Below are 22202 nucleotides of genomic sequence, written 5' to 3'. Positions count from 1 at the left end.
TAAGCTTGGGTGCATGTTACCTGCATCATTACAACAACCAATAAACCCTGATTTTGTTTACTCACCTGCTGTGGCCATTAGCTGATCCTAAAAGCAAACAAGGTCTTAACACTTCTGCTTTTGTTTTGTTCTCACTCTGCATTTCCCAGGCTTTCCATGTGGAATGCAGTTTTAATGACACTGCAAAATGTCAACCAGCTGGGAGTGTTCTGCCCTTGGTCTTTACTACTCATTTGGTGTCTTGTTACGTAAATATTACACAAACCCCTTGACAACTAGCAATCTTCAGCAAAGGACTGGGTGGGTTAGTTCGACTCAAGATGCAAAAGGCAGCTGTCACACAACCTCAATCACTTAAGCTCCCTGGTCAATTTCAAAACCTCCCTTGTTTGTAGAAGGCTATCATTTTTCAATGCAGATTGTAAGTAAAGAGTGCCATCTACTGGCTCTGTCTAACATTTCCCAGAAATCAGGAATAAGTATATACACCTGCAGGCACAGCTTCTTCCAGATTGTCATGTGAACTTTGGCCCTAAGATATGTTAAAAGGCAATAATGATGTGCATTGATTTTTGAACAAGTGTTCTATATTTCCCATATTTGGAGAGATAAATTGCTTTTCTGAAAAAAACCCTGGTTTGTATGAACAACGTTTTGCTCCAACAGTCTGTAAAGCAATCTGAGCTCACGGGCAAGCCTGTCAAATTCAGGGTTTTCTTAATTTCTCAGTTTTTGAATTCTAAATTCAGTTCTCCACATTTCTGTATCAATTTGCATTTTAAAAAAATAGCCTAATGAAAATTGTCAATATTTTTGTGCAAATTATACACTTTGTATGCAGTTTTACCTAATATTCACATTTTGTAAAGCAATGTTATGCCATTTTCACTCATATATGTATTTATATGAACTGTTTATACTAGTATATGCATTTTTATACACATTACTTGGCTAGAGAGTTTGGATAAGTGTGCACTTTAAAGGATGACTGCATTTCAGTTTGTATATTGTTTCTTAAAGTGTGGATCTGGTATTATGAAGATGATGTATAGATGGTATTTGACTCCTGTAAAATTAGCAAAGATGTATCATAATTGTGATAATACACGTTGAAAATGTAAAGAAACGGAAGGAACATTCTTTCATATGTGGTGGACCTTCCCCAAGGTGAAAGACTTCTGGGAAAAGATTTATAATGAACTGAAAAAAATGTTGAACTATACATTTATAAAGAAACCAGAGGCCTTTCTTCTTGGAATAACAGGTTTGGAAAGAAAGATGTTAAACTATTTTTGTATGCCACAACTGCGGCTTGTATTTTGTTAGCTAAAAAGTGGAAAACTCAAGAATTACCAACAGTAGAAGAATGGCAGATGAAAATGATGGATTTTTTGGAGCTAGCCGATCTAACCGGAAGAGTCCACGACCAGAAGGAGGAGGAACACCACGAAGAATGGAAGAAATTTAATGATTATTTAGCTAAATTTGTTAAGCTAAACTAACTGGAAATAGCTTCCAGATATTTAATGGGATACATAAATAGGATTGTATTTATGTTAACTGATAAAATAATATGTTTAATACAAGAAGGAGAAGATTTAAATATGTTAATGTTTAATTTAAAGGGTATCAAAATTGGGATTTGGAAAACCGTTATAAGGATATGCAATGAAATTCAACTAAGGGGAAACGAGTAAGTCGTTTTACAAAGTTAATAACTGTTATTTTCAATAAGGGTATGATTTATGTTTGTTATGTTTTGTTTGTTTTGTGTTTTTGTTTGTCGTTAATATTGTAAAAACCAATAAATTTTTTGGTAAAAAATAAAATAAAGCGTGGATCTGGTAGGTTCAACTTTAAATGTTAACTGAATTGAATCTCTCCCCCACCTCTGAATCTGAGCCCAATAGTTTAATTGCCTATTAAATGTCTCTTATGAGAAATAAAAGCCCTTGAGCTTTTTTGAACACTCTTCTGCTTTCCCAGATACCTTTTTTACTTCTTTCGGTAGGTTGTTATTTGAGCTGTTTCAGGAAACCTCCACCATCTTTGCAATCTACTGCTGCTCTAGTTGAAATTTAAAGCTCTGGGTGGTTTTATTTTGCTGGGAAAGTTGTCATAGTTATAATCATGGCAACAAGCATTTTTGAAGAACCCGTTCTTTAGTAACTTAATATAATGAGTTTATTGGGGTGAAGGGAAAGATATAGCTGTGAAGAGCACATAGCAGGTACTCCAAAGACTTTAACATGGCCTTGAGAAATTACAGCAGTTAAAATGTCCATTATTCCAGAACTTGCTTTTATTTTTCAGGTCTTGCCGGTTCATAACTTGTAATAAATAAGCTGCATAACGGTGCTAGGCAGGAGGAGACCACAGTTGCGATCTGATTGTGAGCATACCTGTTTTAGCACATGATAAAAGTGCTAAACAGTGAGAAAATAGTGGGGGGAAATTACATTCGCTTCTGTGAAGTGAAAAAAGTATAATAATTTGCATATTTGTTCATGGAACAGAAGAAATGCACACAAACATTATTTCCATCATATTGTGGAATTAACCAATCGTTTAATCATTTAAATAATTTGAAACAACATGACAGCGGCATTCATGACGGTATTGTAAGCACATTCTGGCAAACACCTAGAAGACATAATGTAGGGGTGGGGTTACAATGGTACAGAAAACACTTCTATATGATTCTTATGGTTAGAGCTATTTAAGAATTACAAAGAAAGATCACAGCAGTTATAATCTAATTAGCCTGAACTTGAAACACTGGCATTTATGGCTTATTTGTCTGTCTGTCTGTCTGTCTGTCTGTCTGTTTGTTTGTTTGTTTGTTTGTTTGTTTATTTAATAAAAGTTCTTTACCACTTGATTGTAAATAGTGGGTTACAAAACAAAACAAAAAGACACCTTGACCTCATTTTTTAAAAATTTAAATATAGATATATCATTATAAACCACTTTTTTGAGTAAAAATACTTTCCCTGCCCCTGAATAAAACTCTCTCATACTAAGGTCAGTTGGTACTGCTGAGGACTTGCTTTTCTGCAGCCACCTGGAAGTGGAACTAAAATTATTGTTACTACTGTTATTTATTAAAGAATTTTAAAAGCAAAGGGGTAAGGTAAAAGCAAAGGAGCTGGGTTCAGTTTAAGAATATTTGTGGCATAAGCCCTTACTCTAAATGTGCTAGGGGTTTATTTTATCATTTATACATTCACTTTGGAGTCCCCCTCCCCCACTGCATTAAACAGAACAAAAGTAACATATGAAGGGTTGGGTCCGGACTAAGTTCCTCGAGGTTTAGTGCCGTTGGAATGAATGGGATAGGTTAGCCATAAATCGCACTAATTTAAATGGGATTGAAACATGATTAGTCTGGGTCCAACTCAAAATCATTTACTCTGGAGTAATTTGATAAGAACTGGATCTAATTCAGCTAAAATAATTTCTCGTTAACTGAACAATAACATTAGGTGATTATAATATTCCCGCAGGAGACTTTCTCCTTTCCCTTTTCTTTAGGACCCTTGACATTTTGATGGGAAGAATAATAACCCAATGTGGAATAATGACAGTGGAGGCTGATGCCTCGTGGGCCGTAGGACGGAAGGCAGGAAGGTGAACAGCAATGCTGAGGAGATCCAGCTAATTATGTTTTTGCCCATCCTCTTCTCTGCTAAGTTCTGCAAAGGCAACACTGAGGCAAAGGAGGAGGAGGAGGCTGATAGGCAGTTCCACCCCCTAGGCTGGTTGTAAGGAGGTAGGCAGTCAGGGGCTAGCAGAGGGCAGACTGAGCTTGATGGACAGTGCCCTACTTGTCCTAATGGAATAGGAATATCCATGGAATAATGATAATACTCCAAATCAGCACACACACTGTACATCCCTCAGAAAATGGAACTAATGTTTCCTGGGATCATACACACTGACAACAATGTCTTTTGGATAGTCAGACAAACAACAGCAACAACAACAGCAGACAGAAGGAAGTACAGTGGTACCTCGGGTTACAGACGCTTCAAGTTACAGACGCTTCAGGTTACAGACTCCGCTAACCCAGAAATAGTACCTTGGGTTAAGAACTTTGCTTCAGGATGAGAACAGAAATTGCTCAGCGGTGGCGTGGCAGCAGCAGCGGGAGGCCCCATTAGCTAAAGTGGTGCTTCAGGTTAAGAACAGTTTCAGGTTAAGAACGGACCTCCAGAACGATTTAAGTTCTTAACCCGAGGTACCACTGTACTTTTTTCACACGGTACACAGTTAAAACTATAGAATCTGCTTCCACAAGAGGCCACCAAATTGGAAGACGTTAAATATTGAGGATAAGGCTTTCAGTGGCTATTGGACATTGCTGTTTTTGACTCTCCAAAAGAAAACGCATCTGTTAAATCACTCAGAATAGCGGCACGCTCGACTGCTTCTCATGGAAATCACCTGTCTGGGATAGCAGTCAAATTTCCTCAAGGTAATCATCCCAAATTATCCTGGTGCATTATAAAAGGTAGTAACATGGATTCACCTTTTCCTATTTTAGCACCTACATCTTTGTCAACATCTTAACTCTCCAGTTATTCATTTGCAATATAAATAATTTGTACTGCCGATTAGAAAGCCTGGGTTACAGCCAGACAAATAGAACACCTTATATACATTACACTTACTTCATAAGTTGGTGAAATTTGGCCCACCGTGGAACGAAAATCATTTTCTGGTTAGTAAGTATTCCTTCCATTAATGCTTTGGCCGAGTCTTCCACTTCTACCAAAGGGCACCTGAAGTTATATGGAAAACAAATGTTTGTTTGCTTATTCATTCCAATTTATAGCCTGTTTTGTTCAAAGACCAAATCCAGCGGTAACTACCATACAGACCCACAACCAAGTGTTGTGGTGTATTCCTACACAAGTCTTGTGAAGCAACGGTGCTTCCATTTGAGACTTGCTCTACTCAACAAGCCTTACACTGGAACAAAGGAAACTGTGATACCAGTGGTCTGTGAAGCTCAGTATTGTGTATACTCCAGGATTTCACATGGGATTCTCTCCTGGTTCTATTTGGAGATGTTGGGGATTGAAGTAGGCTTGTTTGCATGCGTAGCAGAAGCTCTACCACTGAACCCCAGCTTAGCATTAATGCCATTATGCTTCTGTTCTGGGCAGCGGTGGAGCAAGCCGATTGGGTGCCTGCGGCAGCATGTGTGCCCTGTGCCCAGGGACAGGGCCAGCTGCCCGCAGGGTGGGGTGAGCTGGGGCAGGATGCCCTGCGGGGCCTCCAAGCAGTCTGCCTGCCTCCTCCCACTCAGCCACCCTACAACTGAGGGGGAGGCGGCAGGCGGACCATTTGGGGCAGTGCGGAGCCTGTGGGCGCCCAAGCCATCATGTCACTCCCAGGAGAGACGCGTGGCTCAGGTGTGCTGCAGGCCTCGCGGTGAGTGCCGCCTGGCATTTTGTCACCCTCAGTGGCAACACCTGGGGCAACCCGCCCCTACCGAACCCTGCTTCCTCAGCCCATGGTTCTGGGCTCCAGCTAATTCCAAGAGGAAGGGCTGAATAATAATAATAATAATAATAATAATAATAATAATAATAATACATCATTATTTATACCCTGCCCTGGTTTCCCCAGCCACTCTGGGCAGCTTCCAACAAAATATTAAAATACAATAGTCTGTTAAACATTAAAAGCTTCCCTAAACAGAGCTGACTTCAGATGTCTTGTAAAAGTCTGGTAGTTGTTTTTCTCTTTGACATCTGGTGGGAGGGCGTTCCACAGGGCGGGTGCCACTACTGGGAAGGCCCTCTGCCTGGTTCCCTGTAACTTGGCTTCTCGCAGTGAGGGAACCGCCAGAAAGCCCTCGGCGCTGGACCTCAGTGTCCGGGCAGAACAATGGGGGTGGAGGCCTTCAGGTATACTGGACTGAGGCCGTTTAGGGCTTTAAAGGTCAGCACCAACACTTTGAATTGTGCTCGGAAACGTACTGGGAGCCAGTGAAGGTCTTTCAAGACCAGTGTTATATGGTCTCAGCTGCTGCATTCTGGATTAGTTGTAGTTTCCGGGTCACCTTCAAAGGTAGCCCCACATAGAGCGCATTGCAGTAGTCCAAGCGAGAAATAACTAGAGCATGCACCACTCTGGTGAGACAGTCCGTGGGCAGATAAGGTCTCAGCCTGCATACCAGATGGAGCTGGTAAACAGCTGCCCTGGACACAGAATTGACCTGCACCTCCATGGACAGCTGTGAGTCCAAAATGACTCCCCGGCTGTGCATCTGGTCCTTCAGTGCAAAAGTTACCCCATTCAGGACCAGGGAGTCCTCTACACCTGCCCACCTCCTGTCTTGTCAGGATTCAACTCAATCTGTTAGCTGCCATCCATCCTCCAACCGCCTCCAGACACTCACACAGGACCTTCACCGCCTTCACTGGTCCTGGCACTCAGGTTTGGAGCCAAGTACCCGAAACTTTCTATTAGCATTTCAGATTGTGAGGGTTAAACACCCCAATGGACAAGATTACAGGAAAGTCAGAAGCTGACTGCCAACTCTTAACCTGAACACTTTTAGCATTATATTCCTCACCCCCACCCACTGTTTTTGAGAAGAACCATCTGCTTTGTAGCACAAAGTATTCAGGCTCAGAACTGGCCACTTCAAAGCTTCCTTTAGCAGGATAGGTTTCTATGCTACACCAGCCCCAACTCACTACGGACAGTGAGAATTGCATTCGCAGAAGCACTGTGGGTTAAACCACTGAGCCTCTTGGGCTTGCTGATCAGAAGGTCGGCGGTTCAAATCCCCGCAACGGGGTGAGCTCCCATTGTTCCATCCCAGCAGTTCGAAAGCACGTCAAAGTGCAAGTAGATAAATAGGTACTGCTCCAGCGGGAAGGTAAACGGCGTTTCCATGCGTTGCTCTGGTTCGCCAGCAGCGGCTCAGTCATGCTGGCCACATGACCTGGAAACTGTACGCCGGCTCCCTCGGCCAGTAAAGCGAGATGAGCGCTGCAACCTCCGGAGTCGGCCACGACTGGACCTAACGGTCAGGGATCCCCCTTTACCTTACCCTTCACAGAACACTTATTGTTCGTAACACAGGCTGCGTTCACCACCACCACCAAGAATTTTCCTCTTTCTCATGTCAGATGTGAGTTGAAATAAGCACAAGGTTGGTGCATGCTATTGCACACCATGTTCTGTCTTCCAAAAGAGAACCTTAGAGCTTCTCACTACTTAGAGAAACTGGAAAAAGGAGACACAGATGCATCAAAGAACAGTTAATGCAATGGGACAGGTGGATACAAACTCCCTACCCTTATTATCACTTACCTTGCCTTAAGGAGTTTTACAGAGTCAGTGTTCATAAAAACTGGGCACATGCATGTTGTTTCAATCCCATCCATTTTCAAAAGGCTCAGCTCCTCTTTCAGACTCTCATGAAATCCCACCGCACTCCACTTGCTTGAACTGAGGGAGGGGCATGAGGTGAGGTTAGACACGATTGATGGGGAAATAGATGTCTTAGTTTTCACATGTCATTTATTTTAAAGCGCTTATAATCCGCTTAATTTTTAATATATATTAAAAAAATCTGAAGTGGTGTTTGACAAAATAAATAAACCGACAGTATCATTAAAACAAACATAAAACATAAAACCATCACAACAGCAGTATAAAAGCATATAAAAACAAATAAACCCCCATGTTCAATGGAATAAGCTTCAAACCAATGAAATCCAAACAAATTAGAAACAGGGTCTTATATGGGTCAGGGAAACCCCACGTAAAATAGGTGTGGGAAGAAGTCAGCACTGCGCTAAGGCAACCATTTTGTAAAGGCAAGCATTACCGCTTGCTAGACAGGCAGCAGCTGAAGAAGGAGCAAAAAGGGTTTCCTCCTGTGTGTGTTTCTTTGTGGCTGATTAGCTGTTCTCCCTGTGCAAAGGTCAGAGGGGGCAGGATTTCTGTTGAGGTAGGTGCAGTGCGCGCAGTTTGATCCATCTTTTAGATTTAGGGGAGCTAGTCTCAAACATTTGTCGGGGTAGACCTAGCGTTTTTTGGGGGAGGAAGTTATTTGTCCTGTCTGCACGCTTCTTATGATGGAGGACCGCTGTAGCCACCCCCAATGACACATTCTCAAGATGGAGAGTGAGGGAACAGCTGCAGTCGCCTGCAGCTCCTGCACAATGTTTGCCATCTTGCCAAAGGTTGCAGGCAGCTTTACCTGCAGCAATTGCATGTTGATTGCCCTCTTAAAAGACAAAGTCCAGCAACTGGAGGAACGTGTAGCTACCCTCCAAAGAATTAGAGAGCTGGAGCTCTTCTTGGAAGCAACAGAGCACACCGTCTCCACCAAGGAGGAGACAGGGGACTCCCCTGAGAAGGAGGCTAGTTCACCAACACAGGAGCCAGATATATGGAGAAACGTGACTCAAAGAAGTAGGAAGCCCAGGGTTCGCTCTGATTGTTTAGAAATACACAATCGCTTTGAGGTCCTCTCCCCTAGCATGGAAGACGAAGAGCAGACTCCGTTTGAGGATCTCTCCCTCATTACAGTCGATCAGGTATATGAAGATGAGAAGCAAAGTCAGTCCTCAGGGAACGTGCAGGCGACCTTGGAACGGACAGCTCACGGAAGAACCCCGACCAAACCTAAGAGGCGGCGTGTAGTGGTGATAGGGGATTCCCTACTGAGGGGAACAGAAGCAGTGATCTGTGGGCCTGACAAGATGTCTCGGGAAGTGTGCTGTCTCCCCGGGGCTAAGATCCAAGATGTAACTGAACGACTGCAAGGAATCATAAAACCCACTAACAAATACCCCTTCCTCTTGGTTCATGTGGGAACCAATGACACTGTATGCAATAGCCTCCAGAAGATCAAAAGAGACTATGAGGCTCTGGGCAGGAAATTGAAGCAATTAAATGCACAAATTGTCATCTCATCTGTCCTCCCAGTTGAACGACGTGGCCCAGGGAGAGAGAGAAAAATAGTGGAAGTGAACAGCTGGCTTCGCAAATGGTGTAAACAGGAACGGTTTGGATTCTTAGATCACGGACAGCAGTTTCTTGAAGATGGACTTCTGGCAAGCGATGGGCTGCACCTCACAACGGTTGGGCGGAATGTTTTTGCCAAAAATCTCAGAAACCTCATCAGGAGGGCTTTAAACTGACTAATGTGGGGGAGGGAGACAGTGCTCCTGAAGGTAGGAGTCCAAATGTCATAGACCGAATGGAGCATACAGCACGCAGACCTAGTGACGGGAGGAAAAAATCCTTAAATAAGAGACACGGGGGAATGATTAATGGACTTCAATGTCTGTACACTAATGCGCAAAGCATGGGTAATAAACAAGATGAGCTTGAGCTCTTGGTACAGCAAACTAAATATGACATAATAGGCATCACTGAAACCTGGTGGGATAAGTCCCACGACTGGAATGTAATAATGGAGGGATACAATCTATTTCAGAGAAACAGACCAGACAAGAAAGGAGGAGGAGTGGCGTTATATGTCAGGGATGTGTATACCTGTGAAGAGATCCAAGATTTAGAACCTCAAAGCCAAAGTGAGAGCATTTGGGTCAAAATTAAGGGAGAGAAGAATAACAGGGACCTCATTGTGGGAGTTTACTATAGATCCCCAAGCCAAATGGAGGACATAGATGATGCCTTCCTGGAACAGATGGCCAAGCATGCAAAAGGAAGGGAGATAGTAGTAATGGGGGACTTCAATTACCCGGATATTTGCTGGATGTCAAACTCAGCCAAGAGCATAAGGTCAAACAGATTCCTCATTGGCCTTGCAGACAACTTCATTGTCCAGAAAGTGGGAGAAGCAACAAGAGGAACAGCCATTTTAGATCTGGTCCTAACCAATGTTGATGACCTGGTTAGTGGGGTAGAAGTGGAAGGATCATTAGGCGCGAGTGATCATGCTCTTCTGAAGTTTACTATACAGCGGAAAGGAGCAGCCAAGCATACTAGGACTCAATTTCTTGACTTTAAGAAAGCCGACTTCATAAAACTTAGGGAAGTGCTGGGTGAGATCCCATGGACAGTAATACTAAAAGGAAAGGGAGTTCATGATGGCTGGGAGTTTGTTAAGAGGGAGATAGTAAAAGCACAACTTCAGGCAATACCAATGAGACAGAAACATGGAAGGTGCCTAAAGAAGCCAGGGTGGCTATCTAAAGAACTTTTAACTGAGTTAAGATTAAAAAAGGATGTGTACAAAAAATGGAAAAGGGGGGAAACCACCAAAGAGGAATTCAAACAAATAGCCAGCACGTGTAGACACAAAGTCAGAAAAGCTAAAGCACAGAATGAACTCAGGCTTGCTAGAGAGGTTAAAAGCAACAAAAAAGGCTTTTATGGGTATGTTCGTAGCAAAAGGAAGAACAAAGAAACAGTGGGGTCGCTCAGAGGAGAAGATGGTGAAATGCAAACAGGGGATACAGAAAGGGCTGAACTCCTCAATGCCTTCTTTGCCTCAGTCTTCTCCGATAAAGAAAACAATGCCCGACCTGAAGAATTTGGAGCAAATGATTCAGCAGAGGAAACACAGCCCAGAATAACTAAGGAGATAGTACAAGAATACTTGGCTAGTTTAGATGTATTCAAGTCTCCAGGGCCAGATGAACTGCATCCAAGAGTATTAAAAGAACTGGCAGATGTGATCTCAGAACCACTGGCAGTCATCTTTGAGAATTCCTGGAGAACAGGCGAAGTCCCGGCAGACTGGAGGAGGGCAAATGTTGTCCCTATTTTCAAAAAGGGGAAAAGAGAGGACCCAAATAATTACCGCCCAGTCAGTCTGACATCAATACCAGGGAAGATTCTGGAGCAGATCATTAAGCAAACAGTCTGTGAGCACCTAGAAAGGAGTGCTGTGATCACCAATAGTCAGCATGGATTTCTGAAAAATAAGTCATGTCAGACTAACCTGATCTCGTTTTTTGACAGAATTACAAGCCTGGTAGATGAAGGGAATGCAGTGGATGTAGTCTACCTTGATTTCAGCAAGGCATTTGACAAGGTGCTCCATGATATTCTTGTAAAGAAGCTGGTAAAATGCGGACTTGACTATGCTATCACTCAGTGGATTTGTAACTGGCTGACTGACCGAACCCAAAGGGTGCTCATCAATGGTTCCTCTTCATCCTGGAGAAAAGTGACTAGTGGGGTGCCACAGGGTTCTGTCTTGGGCCCGGTCTTATTCAACATCTTTATCAACGACTTGGATGATGGACTCAAGGGCATCCTGATCAAATTTGCAGATGACACCAAACTGGGAGGGGTGGCTAACACCCCAGAGGACAGGATCACACTTCAAAATGACCTTGACAGATTAGAGAACTGGGCCAAAACAAACAAGATGAATTTTAACAGGGAGAAATGTAAAGTATTGCACTTGGGCAAAAAAAATGAGAGGCACAAATACAAGATGGGTGACACCTGGCTTGAGAGCAGTACATGTGAAAAGGATCTAGGAGTCTTGGTTGACCACAAACTTGACATGAGCCAACAGTGTGACGCGGCAGCTAAAAAAGCCAATGCAATTCTGGGCTGCATCAATAGGAGTATAGCATCTAGATCAAGGGAAGTAATAGTGCCAATGTATTCTGCTCTGGTCAGACCTCACCTGGAGTACTGTGTCCAGTTCTGGGCACCACAGTTCAAGAAGGACACTGACAAACTGGAACATGTCCAGAGGAGGGCAACCAAAATGGTCAAAGGCCTGGAAAAGATGCCTTATGAGGAACGGCTAAAGGAGCTGGGCATGTTTAGCCTGGAGAAGAGGAGGTTAAGGGGTGATATGATAGCCATGTTCAAATATATAAAAGGATGTCACATAGAGGAGGGAGAAAGGTTGTTTTCTGCTGCTCCAGAGAAGCGGACACGGAGCAATGGTTCCAAACTACAAGAAAAAAGATTCCACCTAAACATTAGGAGGAACTTCCTGACAGTGAGAGCTGTTCGACAGTGGAATTTGCTGCCAAGGAGTGTGGTGGAGTCTCCTTCTTTGGAGGTCTTTAAGCAGAGGCTTGACCACCATATGTCAGGAGTGCTCTGATGGTGTTTCCTGCTTGGCAGGGGGTTGGACTCGATGGCCCTTGTGGTCTCTTCCAACTCTATGATTCTATGATTCTATAATTCCCTACCCCCTTCGCTCCCTATATACACTGTTCTGGGTTTTTTTCTCCAAGCCAATTTCAGGGTGTTCTGAGTTGGGGGCACAGGGGGCGGAGCCCTGTTGTGAAAATGGAAGTCCTTCCAAGGGGCTTTTGCTGCTGAGTCGCCTTCTCTTAATCCTGCCTTACATCTTTGCATAATGTCTGAAGCAATTGGTGGTTGCTGCTTCCCATACAGTGAAGGGAAGGGCATTGCGTAGGACAGAAGAGAATGGTAGAAGAGAATGTTTACAGGTCACCACCCTCTGATATTCTTTCATTTATACTTATTATGGTATAGGGACGTGGGTGGGTTGAACCACAGAACCTAGGACTTGCCGATCAGAAGGTTGGCAGTTCGAATCCCTGTGATGGGGTGAGGTCCCGTTGTTCGGTCCCAGCTACTGCCAACCTAGCAGTTCGAAAGCACATCAAAGTGCAAGTAGATAAATAGGTACCGCTCTGGTGGGAAGGTGAACAGCGTTTCTGTACACTACTCTGGTTTGCCAGAAGCGGCTTAGTCATGCTGGCCACATAACCCGGAAAGCTGTCTGTGGACAAACGCCAGCTCCCTCGGCCTATAGAGCAAAATGAGCGCGCAACGCCAGAGTCGTCTGTGACTGGACCTAACGGTCAGGGGTCCCTTTACCTTTACTTTATTATGGTATAGCATACAAAATGTTTATTCCCCATCTCCTTAAAAGCACACAAACACACACACATCCCTTTATTTATTTCAAATGTAATCCCTTCTTTTTTTTAAAGTAAGACCTATTGCCAACTAGCACACAATTATTATTTTTGAAAACCAATCTAATTTTTATTTTAATTAGCTAAGTTATAATCCAAGACCCTGATTGGGAACGTGGAGGACCTGCAAAGTTTGGACCAAGAACTCCATTTTCAAGCGGTCAAATTCTTGTTTGAAATTCCCTCTTTCTTGGGACTTTGCTCATGTCCTTGTCCCATGTGAATCAGGAATCCGCCATGTTAGCTAAACATCCCTCTAAACTAGTGTATCCCAAACGTACAACAATTGCGGACCCCTTTTGAACTGAGCTTGAACTTGCTACCCTGATAAAAGAAAATCACAGTGATTCATACCTGTAGCAAACCATGTATGGAACGCCTAAATGCCCAGCGAATGAAGCAACTGTGACAATATGTCCATGATTGTTTTTAATCATTGGTGTCAGGAATGCTTTAACTGTCTTGAATGCAAATTAAAACAAAGAAAGAAAGAAAATGAAAAGTTAGAAGCTAATGGTTCCAAAATGTTCAGTCAGAAATCTGTCTGGGGGAGCTTTTGCCCTCCAGATGTTGCTGGACTCCAGTTCCTATCAGCCTTAGCCTTCACATCATATGGTTAGGGATGATGGGAGTTGTAGTCCATGGGAGTTGGTGACCCAGAGGGCCAAATGTTCCCCAGGCCTCATATAAACACTACAGCTAGGAGGAAAGACATGAGAGTGAGCAGGTGGATCATGGACCATGTCAATATCTGGAAGTAACCTGCTGTTTGCTGAAGGGACCATAGCAGCATTTGCCAATCCAGCATAGCCAATGATCAGGGATGATGGGAGTTGTAGTCCAACAACATTTTGAAGACAAAGAGTTTATACTATCTCTGGGTTAAAGAAATGGAAAAAAGGGAGGATCCTTGATTACCTCGTACAGCAAACTGAAAACAATCAGAAGCTTAAGGTTTATTAAGTTTGTTTTAATCACATTTGAGTGGTGTCCCACTTTTATCGAACTGTTGTATGACTGGTACTTAGACTAAGCAATGAAGATTTTATATTTTGTGAACATTTTAGAGATCCTGATCCCCCATCCCCCACAAGTCTCCAATTATTATTTGCTTCCATGGGTGCTGAACATTTCCATGAAAGAGGAAGTGGGGGTATAGTCAGTCCAACACAATTTTTTTATAGATTCATGTAACTGATTAATCCAAGGGGTGGTCAATGTAGTGCTCTCTAGACATTGTTGGACTACAACTCTCATCATTGACCATGCTTGCTGAGGGTGATGGGAGCTGGAAGTCTAGGGCTGATTTACTCGCATGGTTTTTCACATTAAGGAAGGGTTAAGGAATGGTTTTCACAACGTGGATCATGGGTAGGCAAACTAAGGCCTGGGGCCAGATCTGGCCAAATTGCCTTCTAAATCCGGCCCACGGACAGGCTACATGAGTAGAATGTGTCGTTTTATTTAAAATGCATCTCTGGGTTATTTGTGGGGCATTGGAATTCATTCATTTTTTTTCAAAATATAGTCTGGCCCCGCACAAGGTCTGAGGGACAGTGGACTGGCCTCCTGCTGAAAAAGTTTGCTAACCCCTGACGTAGATGGATACATGACACCCTACTTTTTACCTTGTCTTTTTTTATTGCTTAATTTTTAATAGTTTTATGCTTCTATATTGCATTATGAACGTAAAAAGTAGGATGTCATGCCTCCATCATACCACAGTGTTGGGAGCTGGCCATGTACACAGCTGGAGAATAAAGCGATGGTTGGCTTCAGCTTCCAGGAGAGTCCCAAACCAAGAGAAAGGAAGCAGGTAGAAGGAAGCCAGAAAGGTAGAGGCTGAAAAATGGAGATAGACTGGTGGGGGGAAGGGGAGCAGATATAAATTCAATAAGTAATAATAATATTACCCAGAAATGAGCAAGAACGTTAATGTCGAACATGTTCTGGATCAGCTCATCCTTGGTTGAACACAGTACTGCTACTTTTGTCACTGCAGCATTATTTATCAAGATGCTCACATCTCCAATTTCTTTTTTCACCTATAACAAATTTAAAAGCACTAATGAAAGAAAAGCAGCCTTCTTTAAGAACTTAGAAATAAAGCTGATGGAATATCTGGAAGACAAAATAATATTAATCAGGGATTTAAATGGGTAATTGACCCGCAATTAGATAGGTCTGGAGGAAATAAAAACCAAGGGAAATTACCATCCACCTTTCTAAAAATGAGTGAAAATTTAGATTTAATAGATTCATGGAGATACAAGCAAAGAATAGAGAAAGAATATACATACTATTCCAAACCAAAGAAATTGGCTAGCAGGATAGATGCCGTTACAGATACGTAGCCGTGTTGGTCTGCCATAGTCAAAACAAAACAAATTCCTTCCAGTAGCACCTTAAAGACCAACTAAGTCAGTTCTTGGTATGAGCTTTCGTGTGCATGCACACTTCTTCAGATACACACAATAGATGCCATTTGGCTTTCCAAAGAGCTGCTAAGAAGGATTGAAGATCCTTGGTATAAAATTCTACCAAAAACAATTTTGGACCACAACCCGGTTTTGTTGAGAATAAAACCAGATTGGACAACAGGAATGCGGAGATGGAAACTAAATGAACTTCTATTGAAAGATGAAAAGATAGTAGAGGGTGCAAAAAAATTTGAAAGAATATTTTGAATTGAACAACAAACAAGTTAGTACCGGTATGTAAAAACAATATGGGATGTGAGCAAGGCGGTCATCAGGGGATATTTTATAAAACAAAATTGATATTAAGAAAAGAAAGTGAAAAAGAAAAAACGGGATTGTTGGAGGAAATAAAGGAAAAAGAAAAAGAATTAAATAAACAACCAAGTGATGACAAAATTAAAAGAGAAATTAAACTATTGCAGGCAGAATACAAATCAAAAATAGAGCAAGAAATGGAATCAAATTTGAGAATGGGTAAACAAAATAATTTTGAGTTTGCCAACAAACCAAGTAAATACCTGGCATGGCAACTCATGAGGAGAAATGAAAAACAAATAAATAGAATAAAAATAAATGAGAAATGTATAGATGATCCTAAGATAATAATGCAAAAATTTGTAAAATATTATGGAGATTTGTATAAGAAAGAAGTAGATATAGGGGGAAAAGCTGAAGATTATCTACGCCAACAGAAAATCCCAGAGATTAAGAAAGAGAAACTTCAAATATTGGATGCCCCAATAGCAGAAGCAGTAATTAAGAAAGCTACCCAGAAAGTTAAAGTAGGCAAAACACCTGGCCCAGACGGCCTCCCAGTGAAATATTATAAAAAAATGGAAGCAATATTAATTACACCACTTACTGAAATAATGAATAACATCTGCAATCAAGGGAAAGTACGCGATTCGTGGAAAGAAGCATACATAACCCTCATACCCAAACAGGGAGGGGACCCAGAGTTAATGACTAAGTATAGGCCAAAATCACTTTTAAATTATGATTACAAAATCTTTCCTAACATATTGGCAAATAGGCTCAGAGAGGCCATTAAATATGTTATTCATCCGAATCAAGCTGGAATCCTTCCTGGCAGACAAATCTCAGGGAATACAAGAAACATCATAGACATATTAGAATATCCAGAAATTCTTTGTATATGTGTGTAATTTAAATTAATAAAGATTAATTTTTTAAAAATAAAGAAATAAAAGCACAAATTATGAAACTTCACACAGAGTTCAGTGCTAGAATGGCACAAGATAAGACCATCCTCATCCACAACTTGATTGTAGATGAAGGAGCTGATCTTCAATACTATTTAATATTCATAGGAAGCCAAGGGAAGTGAGAAGGAGTTTTGAATCAAGGTGTGATCGGTATGATGATGACACCCAGTGGCCATGCAATGCTTGGATTGGTGTCTGGATGCAATAAGGAGAAACAAGCTGAACTTGAAACTTGGCAAGCTGGAAGCACTGTGGGTGTATAGTAATTCCCATTTCTGAGAAATTGGTATGACAACAATGATTGCTGCACTCTCCCCAAAGAAGCAGGTTTGCAGTCAAGGGGTACTTCTGTGTCTAGCTTTGGTACCAGGAAGCCCTAGTGGCTAGAAGTGCTCTTTGTGACCTGAGACTTGTACAACAGGTACGGCCATTCCCAAACTGTTGGTGCTGACCTTTAAAGCCCTAAATGGCCTCGGTCCGGTATACCTGAAGGAGTGTCTCCACCCCCATCGTTCTGCCCGGACACTGAGGTCCAGCTCTGAGGGCCTTCTGGCAGTTCCCTCGCTGCGAGAAGCCAAGTTACAGAGAACCAGGCAGAGGGCCTTCTCAGTAGTGGCACCCTCCCATCAGATGTCAAAGAGAAAAACAACTGTCAGACTTTTAGAAGACATCTGAAGGCAGCCCTGTTTAAGGAAGCTTCTACAGTGGTACCTCGGGGTACATATGCTTCAGGTTACATACGCTTCAGGTTACACACTCCGCTAACCCAGAAATAGTGCTTCAGGTTAAGAACTTTGCTTCAGGATAAGAACAGAGATCGTGCTCTGGTGGCAGCAGCAGGGGGCCCCATTAGCTAAAGTGGTGCTTCAGGTTAAGAACAGTTTCGGGTTAAGAACGGACCTCGGGAACGAATTAAGTACTTAACCTGAGGTACCACTGTAATGTTTAACAGACCATTGTATTTTAATATTTTGTTGGAAGCCACCCAGAGTGGCTGGGGAAACCCAGCCAGATGGGCGGGGAATAAATAATAAATTATTATTATTATTATATAAAGCCTGGCCACAGTAGTCCATGCACTGGTTACTTCAAGACTGGATTACTGCAATGCACTCTATGCGGGGCTTCCCTTGTACTTCATCTGGAAGCTACAGTTTGTGCAGAATGCTGCAGTGCAATTGCTGACAGGGGTGAGACCCTATCAGTATATAATTCCTCTGCTCAGAGACCTACACTTGTTGCTGATTTGCTACCAGAGCAAGTTCAAGGTGTTAGTGTATATAAAGCCCTTAACAGCTTGGGACCAGCTTTCCTGTGAGATAACCTTACCTCACATATGCCCACTTAACCTCTTCAATTTGTGGAACTGGTACTGTTACAGGTGCCACACAATACCCACTCTGCATTTGTAAGAAATGTATCATTTCGTGTGGCAGCACCCACACTTTGGGACTCCCACTCTATTGGCACCAGGCAGGTGCCTTCACTGCACTCTTTTCAGAACCTGATAAGAACTCTTTTGTTTAGAGAAGCCTATTGAGACATTGTAGAGTGTTGACATGTTTTTATCTGGTTGTTGTTGTTGTTTAGTCGTTTAGTCATGTCTGACTCTTCATGATCCCATGGACCAGAGCACGCCAGGCACTCCTGTCTTCCACTGCCTCCTGCAGTTTGGTCAAACTCATGCTGGTAGCTTCGAGAACACTGTCCTCTGTCCTCATCTTGTCCTCTGTCGCCCCCTTCTCCTTGTGCCCTCCATCTTTCCCAACATCAGGGTCTTTTCCAGGGAGTCTTCTCTTCTCATGAGGTGGCCAAAGTATTGGAGCCTCAGCTTCAAGATCTGTCCTTCCAGTGAGCACTCAGGGCTGATTTCCTTCAGAATGGATAGGTTTGATCTTCTTGCAGTCCATGGGACTCTCAAGAGTCTCCTCCAGCACAGAATTCAAAAGCATCAATTCTTCGGCGATCAGACCTTTGTTCGCAAGGTGATGTCTCTACTTTTTAAGATCTGGTTTTTAGCAGACTGTATTGTTGATGTTTTAAAAAATGTTTTAAATAGCTTTTAAAAAACTTTTTAAAACTTTGTTTTATTATTATTATTTTGGTAAAGACTAAAGGTTTTATTACAATCAAGTTTTATACGACTCTTGTGAAAATTTAAATTTATTTTATCATTCTAAATAAAATAATTCAAAAGGTGCATTCGATGAGGTCAGGGGGAAAGAGGATATCCTATGAAAGAACCTCAGCTTTTCCAGCACAGGCCCATTTATTTAGGATGTTTCTAACCTGCTGATCCTCTGAGTTGCCAGGAATGGCAAGCATGGTTCCTCGTCCTCATTTTCTTCTTACAACTCCGTGAGGTAGATCAGGTTGGCTGAATGGGGAATTTGAACCCAGCTCTCTATATTCCTAGTCCAGGACTCTGAGTGCTACACACTATTCTGGATGTTCTGTGCTCACTTAATGCAAATCAGGCATACATCTCCTCCTGTGCCAAGTGGTGGGGAGCATGCAAGGTCATCCCACGATGACCCAACAGGCTTGGGAAAAGTTTGGAAACATCTCATAGGAATCTTACTTTATCTGCAACACTGTAGATTTCCGTCCTGTTCCTGCAGTCCACGACAAAAGCATGTGCAATGGCACCCAGCTTTCTGCATTCCTCAGCTGTTTCCTCAACACCTTCCTAGCGGGAGAAAACATCTATAAACATCTATAACCCACAGGTATGATGCTAGCATATTCACGGCATAAACAAAAGACCTGTACAGGGAAGCCGTGCTGCGTGTGCCAAATTTTAATGAATCATAGTTTAATATACAACAGAGGGGAGGGAAGCAAAACTGAGGCAGGAATGAGCAGTGGGATGTGCATTTATTTCCGTTATGCAAAGAGGGGCTTCCTTCTTCCCTGTGTTAATTGCACTGCCAGGGATGCAGCTAATAAACGAGGGATAGAAAACACTACCAAACCATTCTACATTCTAAATCTTATATAAATAATCCAAAAATTGGGAGAACAATGTACAAGATCTACTACAGAAGCCACAATCAGAAAACTCATTCAAATTGTGTCCAAAAGGAAGGTTCAGTCTTTAAAGTTCCTTTAGCCAGACTCCTGCAGATATCAACAAAGTTAAGTTTGATCAAACGAAGTATCGGTGATGTTACGCATAAGAGTTAGAGAGGGTGCCGGCGTTTGTCACCTGTTTCGCCCATGAAGAGTCTCGGGCTTCTTCAGTAAATTCTCTCTCAGGAAATTCTCCCTCAAGATTTTGGGTATTTACATACATTCACTGATGATATAAACCAAAACCTGATTAACCTTTAAACATTCATTATATAATTTCTGAGAGTATAAATACAAAAATCAATATTTAGAACGTAGAATGGTTTGGTAGTGTTTTGTGTGCCGCTTATGTGCTGCTTACTTTATACTGGTCTAATACGAGAATACTACGAGGGACGCAGATGGCGCTGTGGGTTAAACCACAGAACCTAGGACTTGCCAATCAGAAGGTCGGTGGTTCGAATCCCCACAACGGGGTGAGCCCCCATTGCTTGGTCCCTGCTCCTGTCAACCTAGCAGTTCGAAAGCACGTCAAAGTGCAAGTAGATAAATAGGTACCGCTCCAGCGGGAAGGTAAACGGCGTTTCCGTGCACTGCTCTGGTTCACCAGAAGCAGCTTAGTCATGCTGGCCACATGACCCGGAAGCTGTATGCTGGCTCCCTCGGCCAATAAAGCGAGATGAGCGCCGCAACCCCAGAGTCGGCCATGACTAGACCTAATGGTCAGGGGTCCCTTTACCTTTACCTTACTATGAGAATTGGCAGCATAGGTTCATTTCTTCAATAAACGAGGGATAGGCAGACCTGAAGCGGGAGGCAAGAGGTAAAAGAGAGCAGAAGGGAATATGTGGCCACATCTTTCTCTTTCTCTCTAGGGCAGGCAACAAGTTGTAGCAGTCCTCCAGCCCAACCCAATCCTCAGCTCCAATTGTTTTTAAGCACATAAGAATGATTCATCTCCATCTGGAAGGGGCAGACTTTGGTAATATTTGGTAATATGGCACCCTGCTAAGATTTGGCACCCGAAAATGAATCTTCTCAGTTATGGGCCGTCTCAATTTTGCACCCCTTTGGCTCGGCACTCCTTTGCGGGAGAACCGGGAGAACCCTGGGCGTCTTGTCAAGCCTTGGCAATGCACACACCGTCAGCAGCCTCCCCCCCCCCCTTCTCAAGGAACTGTGGGATTTGTGTCTCTCTGAGGGGAATAGGGGTCTCCTCAGAACTTTTAGCATTCTTAAGAAATGGCAATTCACATGATGCTTTGGGGGAAGCCATGGCTGTTTAAAGTATGGTACAGTACTGCTTTAAATTAATAGTGAAGACATGGCCTTAGATCTGGTTTGCAAATTGGCAAGCCCTGTAATAATTTGAAACATCTGCTGCATTTTTGGACGCTGCACTGCAACATTTACCACTGCCTGTTGATACTCAGGACTGAGGGTAGAATAATAACACACACCTACCTTGTTGATATCCCAAAGAACCAGCTTGCTTTGGCGTTTGGCAAACTCATGGGCTGTTGCTCTTCCAAGCCCATGGGCAGCTCCGGTGATCAGAACAATCTCTCCATGAACAGATTTTCTCCTTTTCGGAATAAAGAGTTTCACCAGTGCTTCCAAGAGTGAATAAATGCATATGACTAAAGTCTTGAGGACTAGAAGGATGACAAGCACCACTCTCCATATTAGAGGCTTTCTGCCCTGCAGCTGCTTATTGTGCATTCTGGCAAAAGAAACTCTTCAGGTAGCTAATGCTATAAAGAAGCAGTGAGTGCACATGAATCCTTAAAATGCAAGGAGTTGGCAGTACCCACGCCCTGAAGAATTAGGATGGCTGTTCCTCTTGTCGTCAGCTTCAGAAGTACAGCTAATAAGAATATGTTGCAATAGTCACCTCTGCTGCAACATTCTATTGTGTATATTCACAAAGGCAGCTTAAGTGTTACTCAAATTTAGAATGTAGGACGTGATGCTACTAGGTATAGGAAAATCTGTCCACTTCAACGTCTCTCAGTTTCTCATTTTCCCAATCTGAAATTCAGTTCTCTACATTTCCACATCAGTTTCCAAATATATATTTTTAAAATGTCTCAGGAGTATTCGCCAGCATTTTAGTGCAAAATTCTCCTGATGTACCGTAATTTTTGTATGTGGTTGTACCTAGTACATTCATTTTTGCAAAGCCATTTCCCCATATGTAATGCTTTGTTGGGAAGTTATTTCCCCAAATATATGCATCTTTTTTGCAGACTTGATCTTCACATATGCATTTTTGTACACTTAATTAAGATGGTGAACTACATTTAGAAGTGTGACTTCCTGGGAATGGAATGCTGCGCTGAAGAGGATTTCTTATTTACCGCCACCAGTCAGACTTTGGTGCACGTAAAACGGCAGGAGCGATAAGTAGTATTTGTGGAATATTGATTTATAACTAATGATTTTTGTGGGCTGACAAAGTGAAGAGTAACTCGACTTGACATTTGGGAATATGTCCT

General features: G+C 42.5%; 1 protein-coding gene across 2 annotated transcripts; it reads right to left on the bottom strand.

Moving 5' to 3' along the window:
- Nucleotides 1–2547: 2547 nt before the first annotated feature.
- LOC309350303 (17-beta-hydroxysteroid dehydrogenase 13-like) lies at nt 2548–21803 on the bottom strand. Of its 2 annotated transcripts, none has more exons than XM_081877208.1 (7): nt 21169–21803; nt 19214–19321; nt 14840–14971; nt 13281–13387; nt 7336–7473; nt 4674–4784; nt 2548–2643 (listed from the first exon to the last, which is right to left on the bottom strand). In XM_081877208.1, the coding sequence occupies exons 1-7, from the start codon at nt 21424–21426 to the stop codon at nt 2577–2579; spliced, it is 921 nt and encodes a 306-aa protein (XP_081733334.1). In that variant the 5' UTR covers nt 21427–21803; the 3' UTR covers nt 2548–2576. The 2 variants fall into 2 exon arrangements, with proteins under 2 accessions (XP_081733334.1, XP_081733333.1); XM_081877207.1 differs by lacking the exon at nt 2548–2643 and adding an exon at nt 4008–4174.
- Between the last annotated feature and the right edge of the window lie 399 nt (nt 21804–22202).

The sequence above is a fragment of the Podarcis erhardii genome (assembly GCF_964252035.2).
Source record: "Podarcis erhardii genome assembly, chromosome: 9".
Lineage (NCBI taxonomy): Eukaryota > Metazoa > Chordata > Lepidosauria > Squamata > Lacertidae > Podarcis > Podarcis erhardii.
Note: the sequence above shows the minus strand (reverse complement) of the source record. Positions and strands in the feature narration are given on the sequence as shown.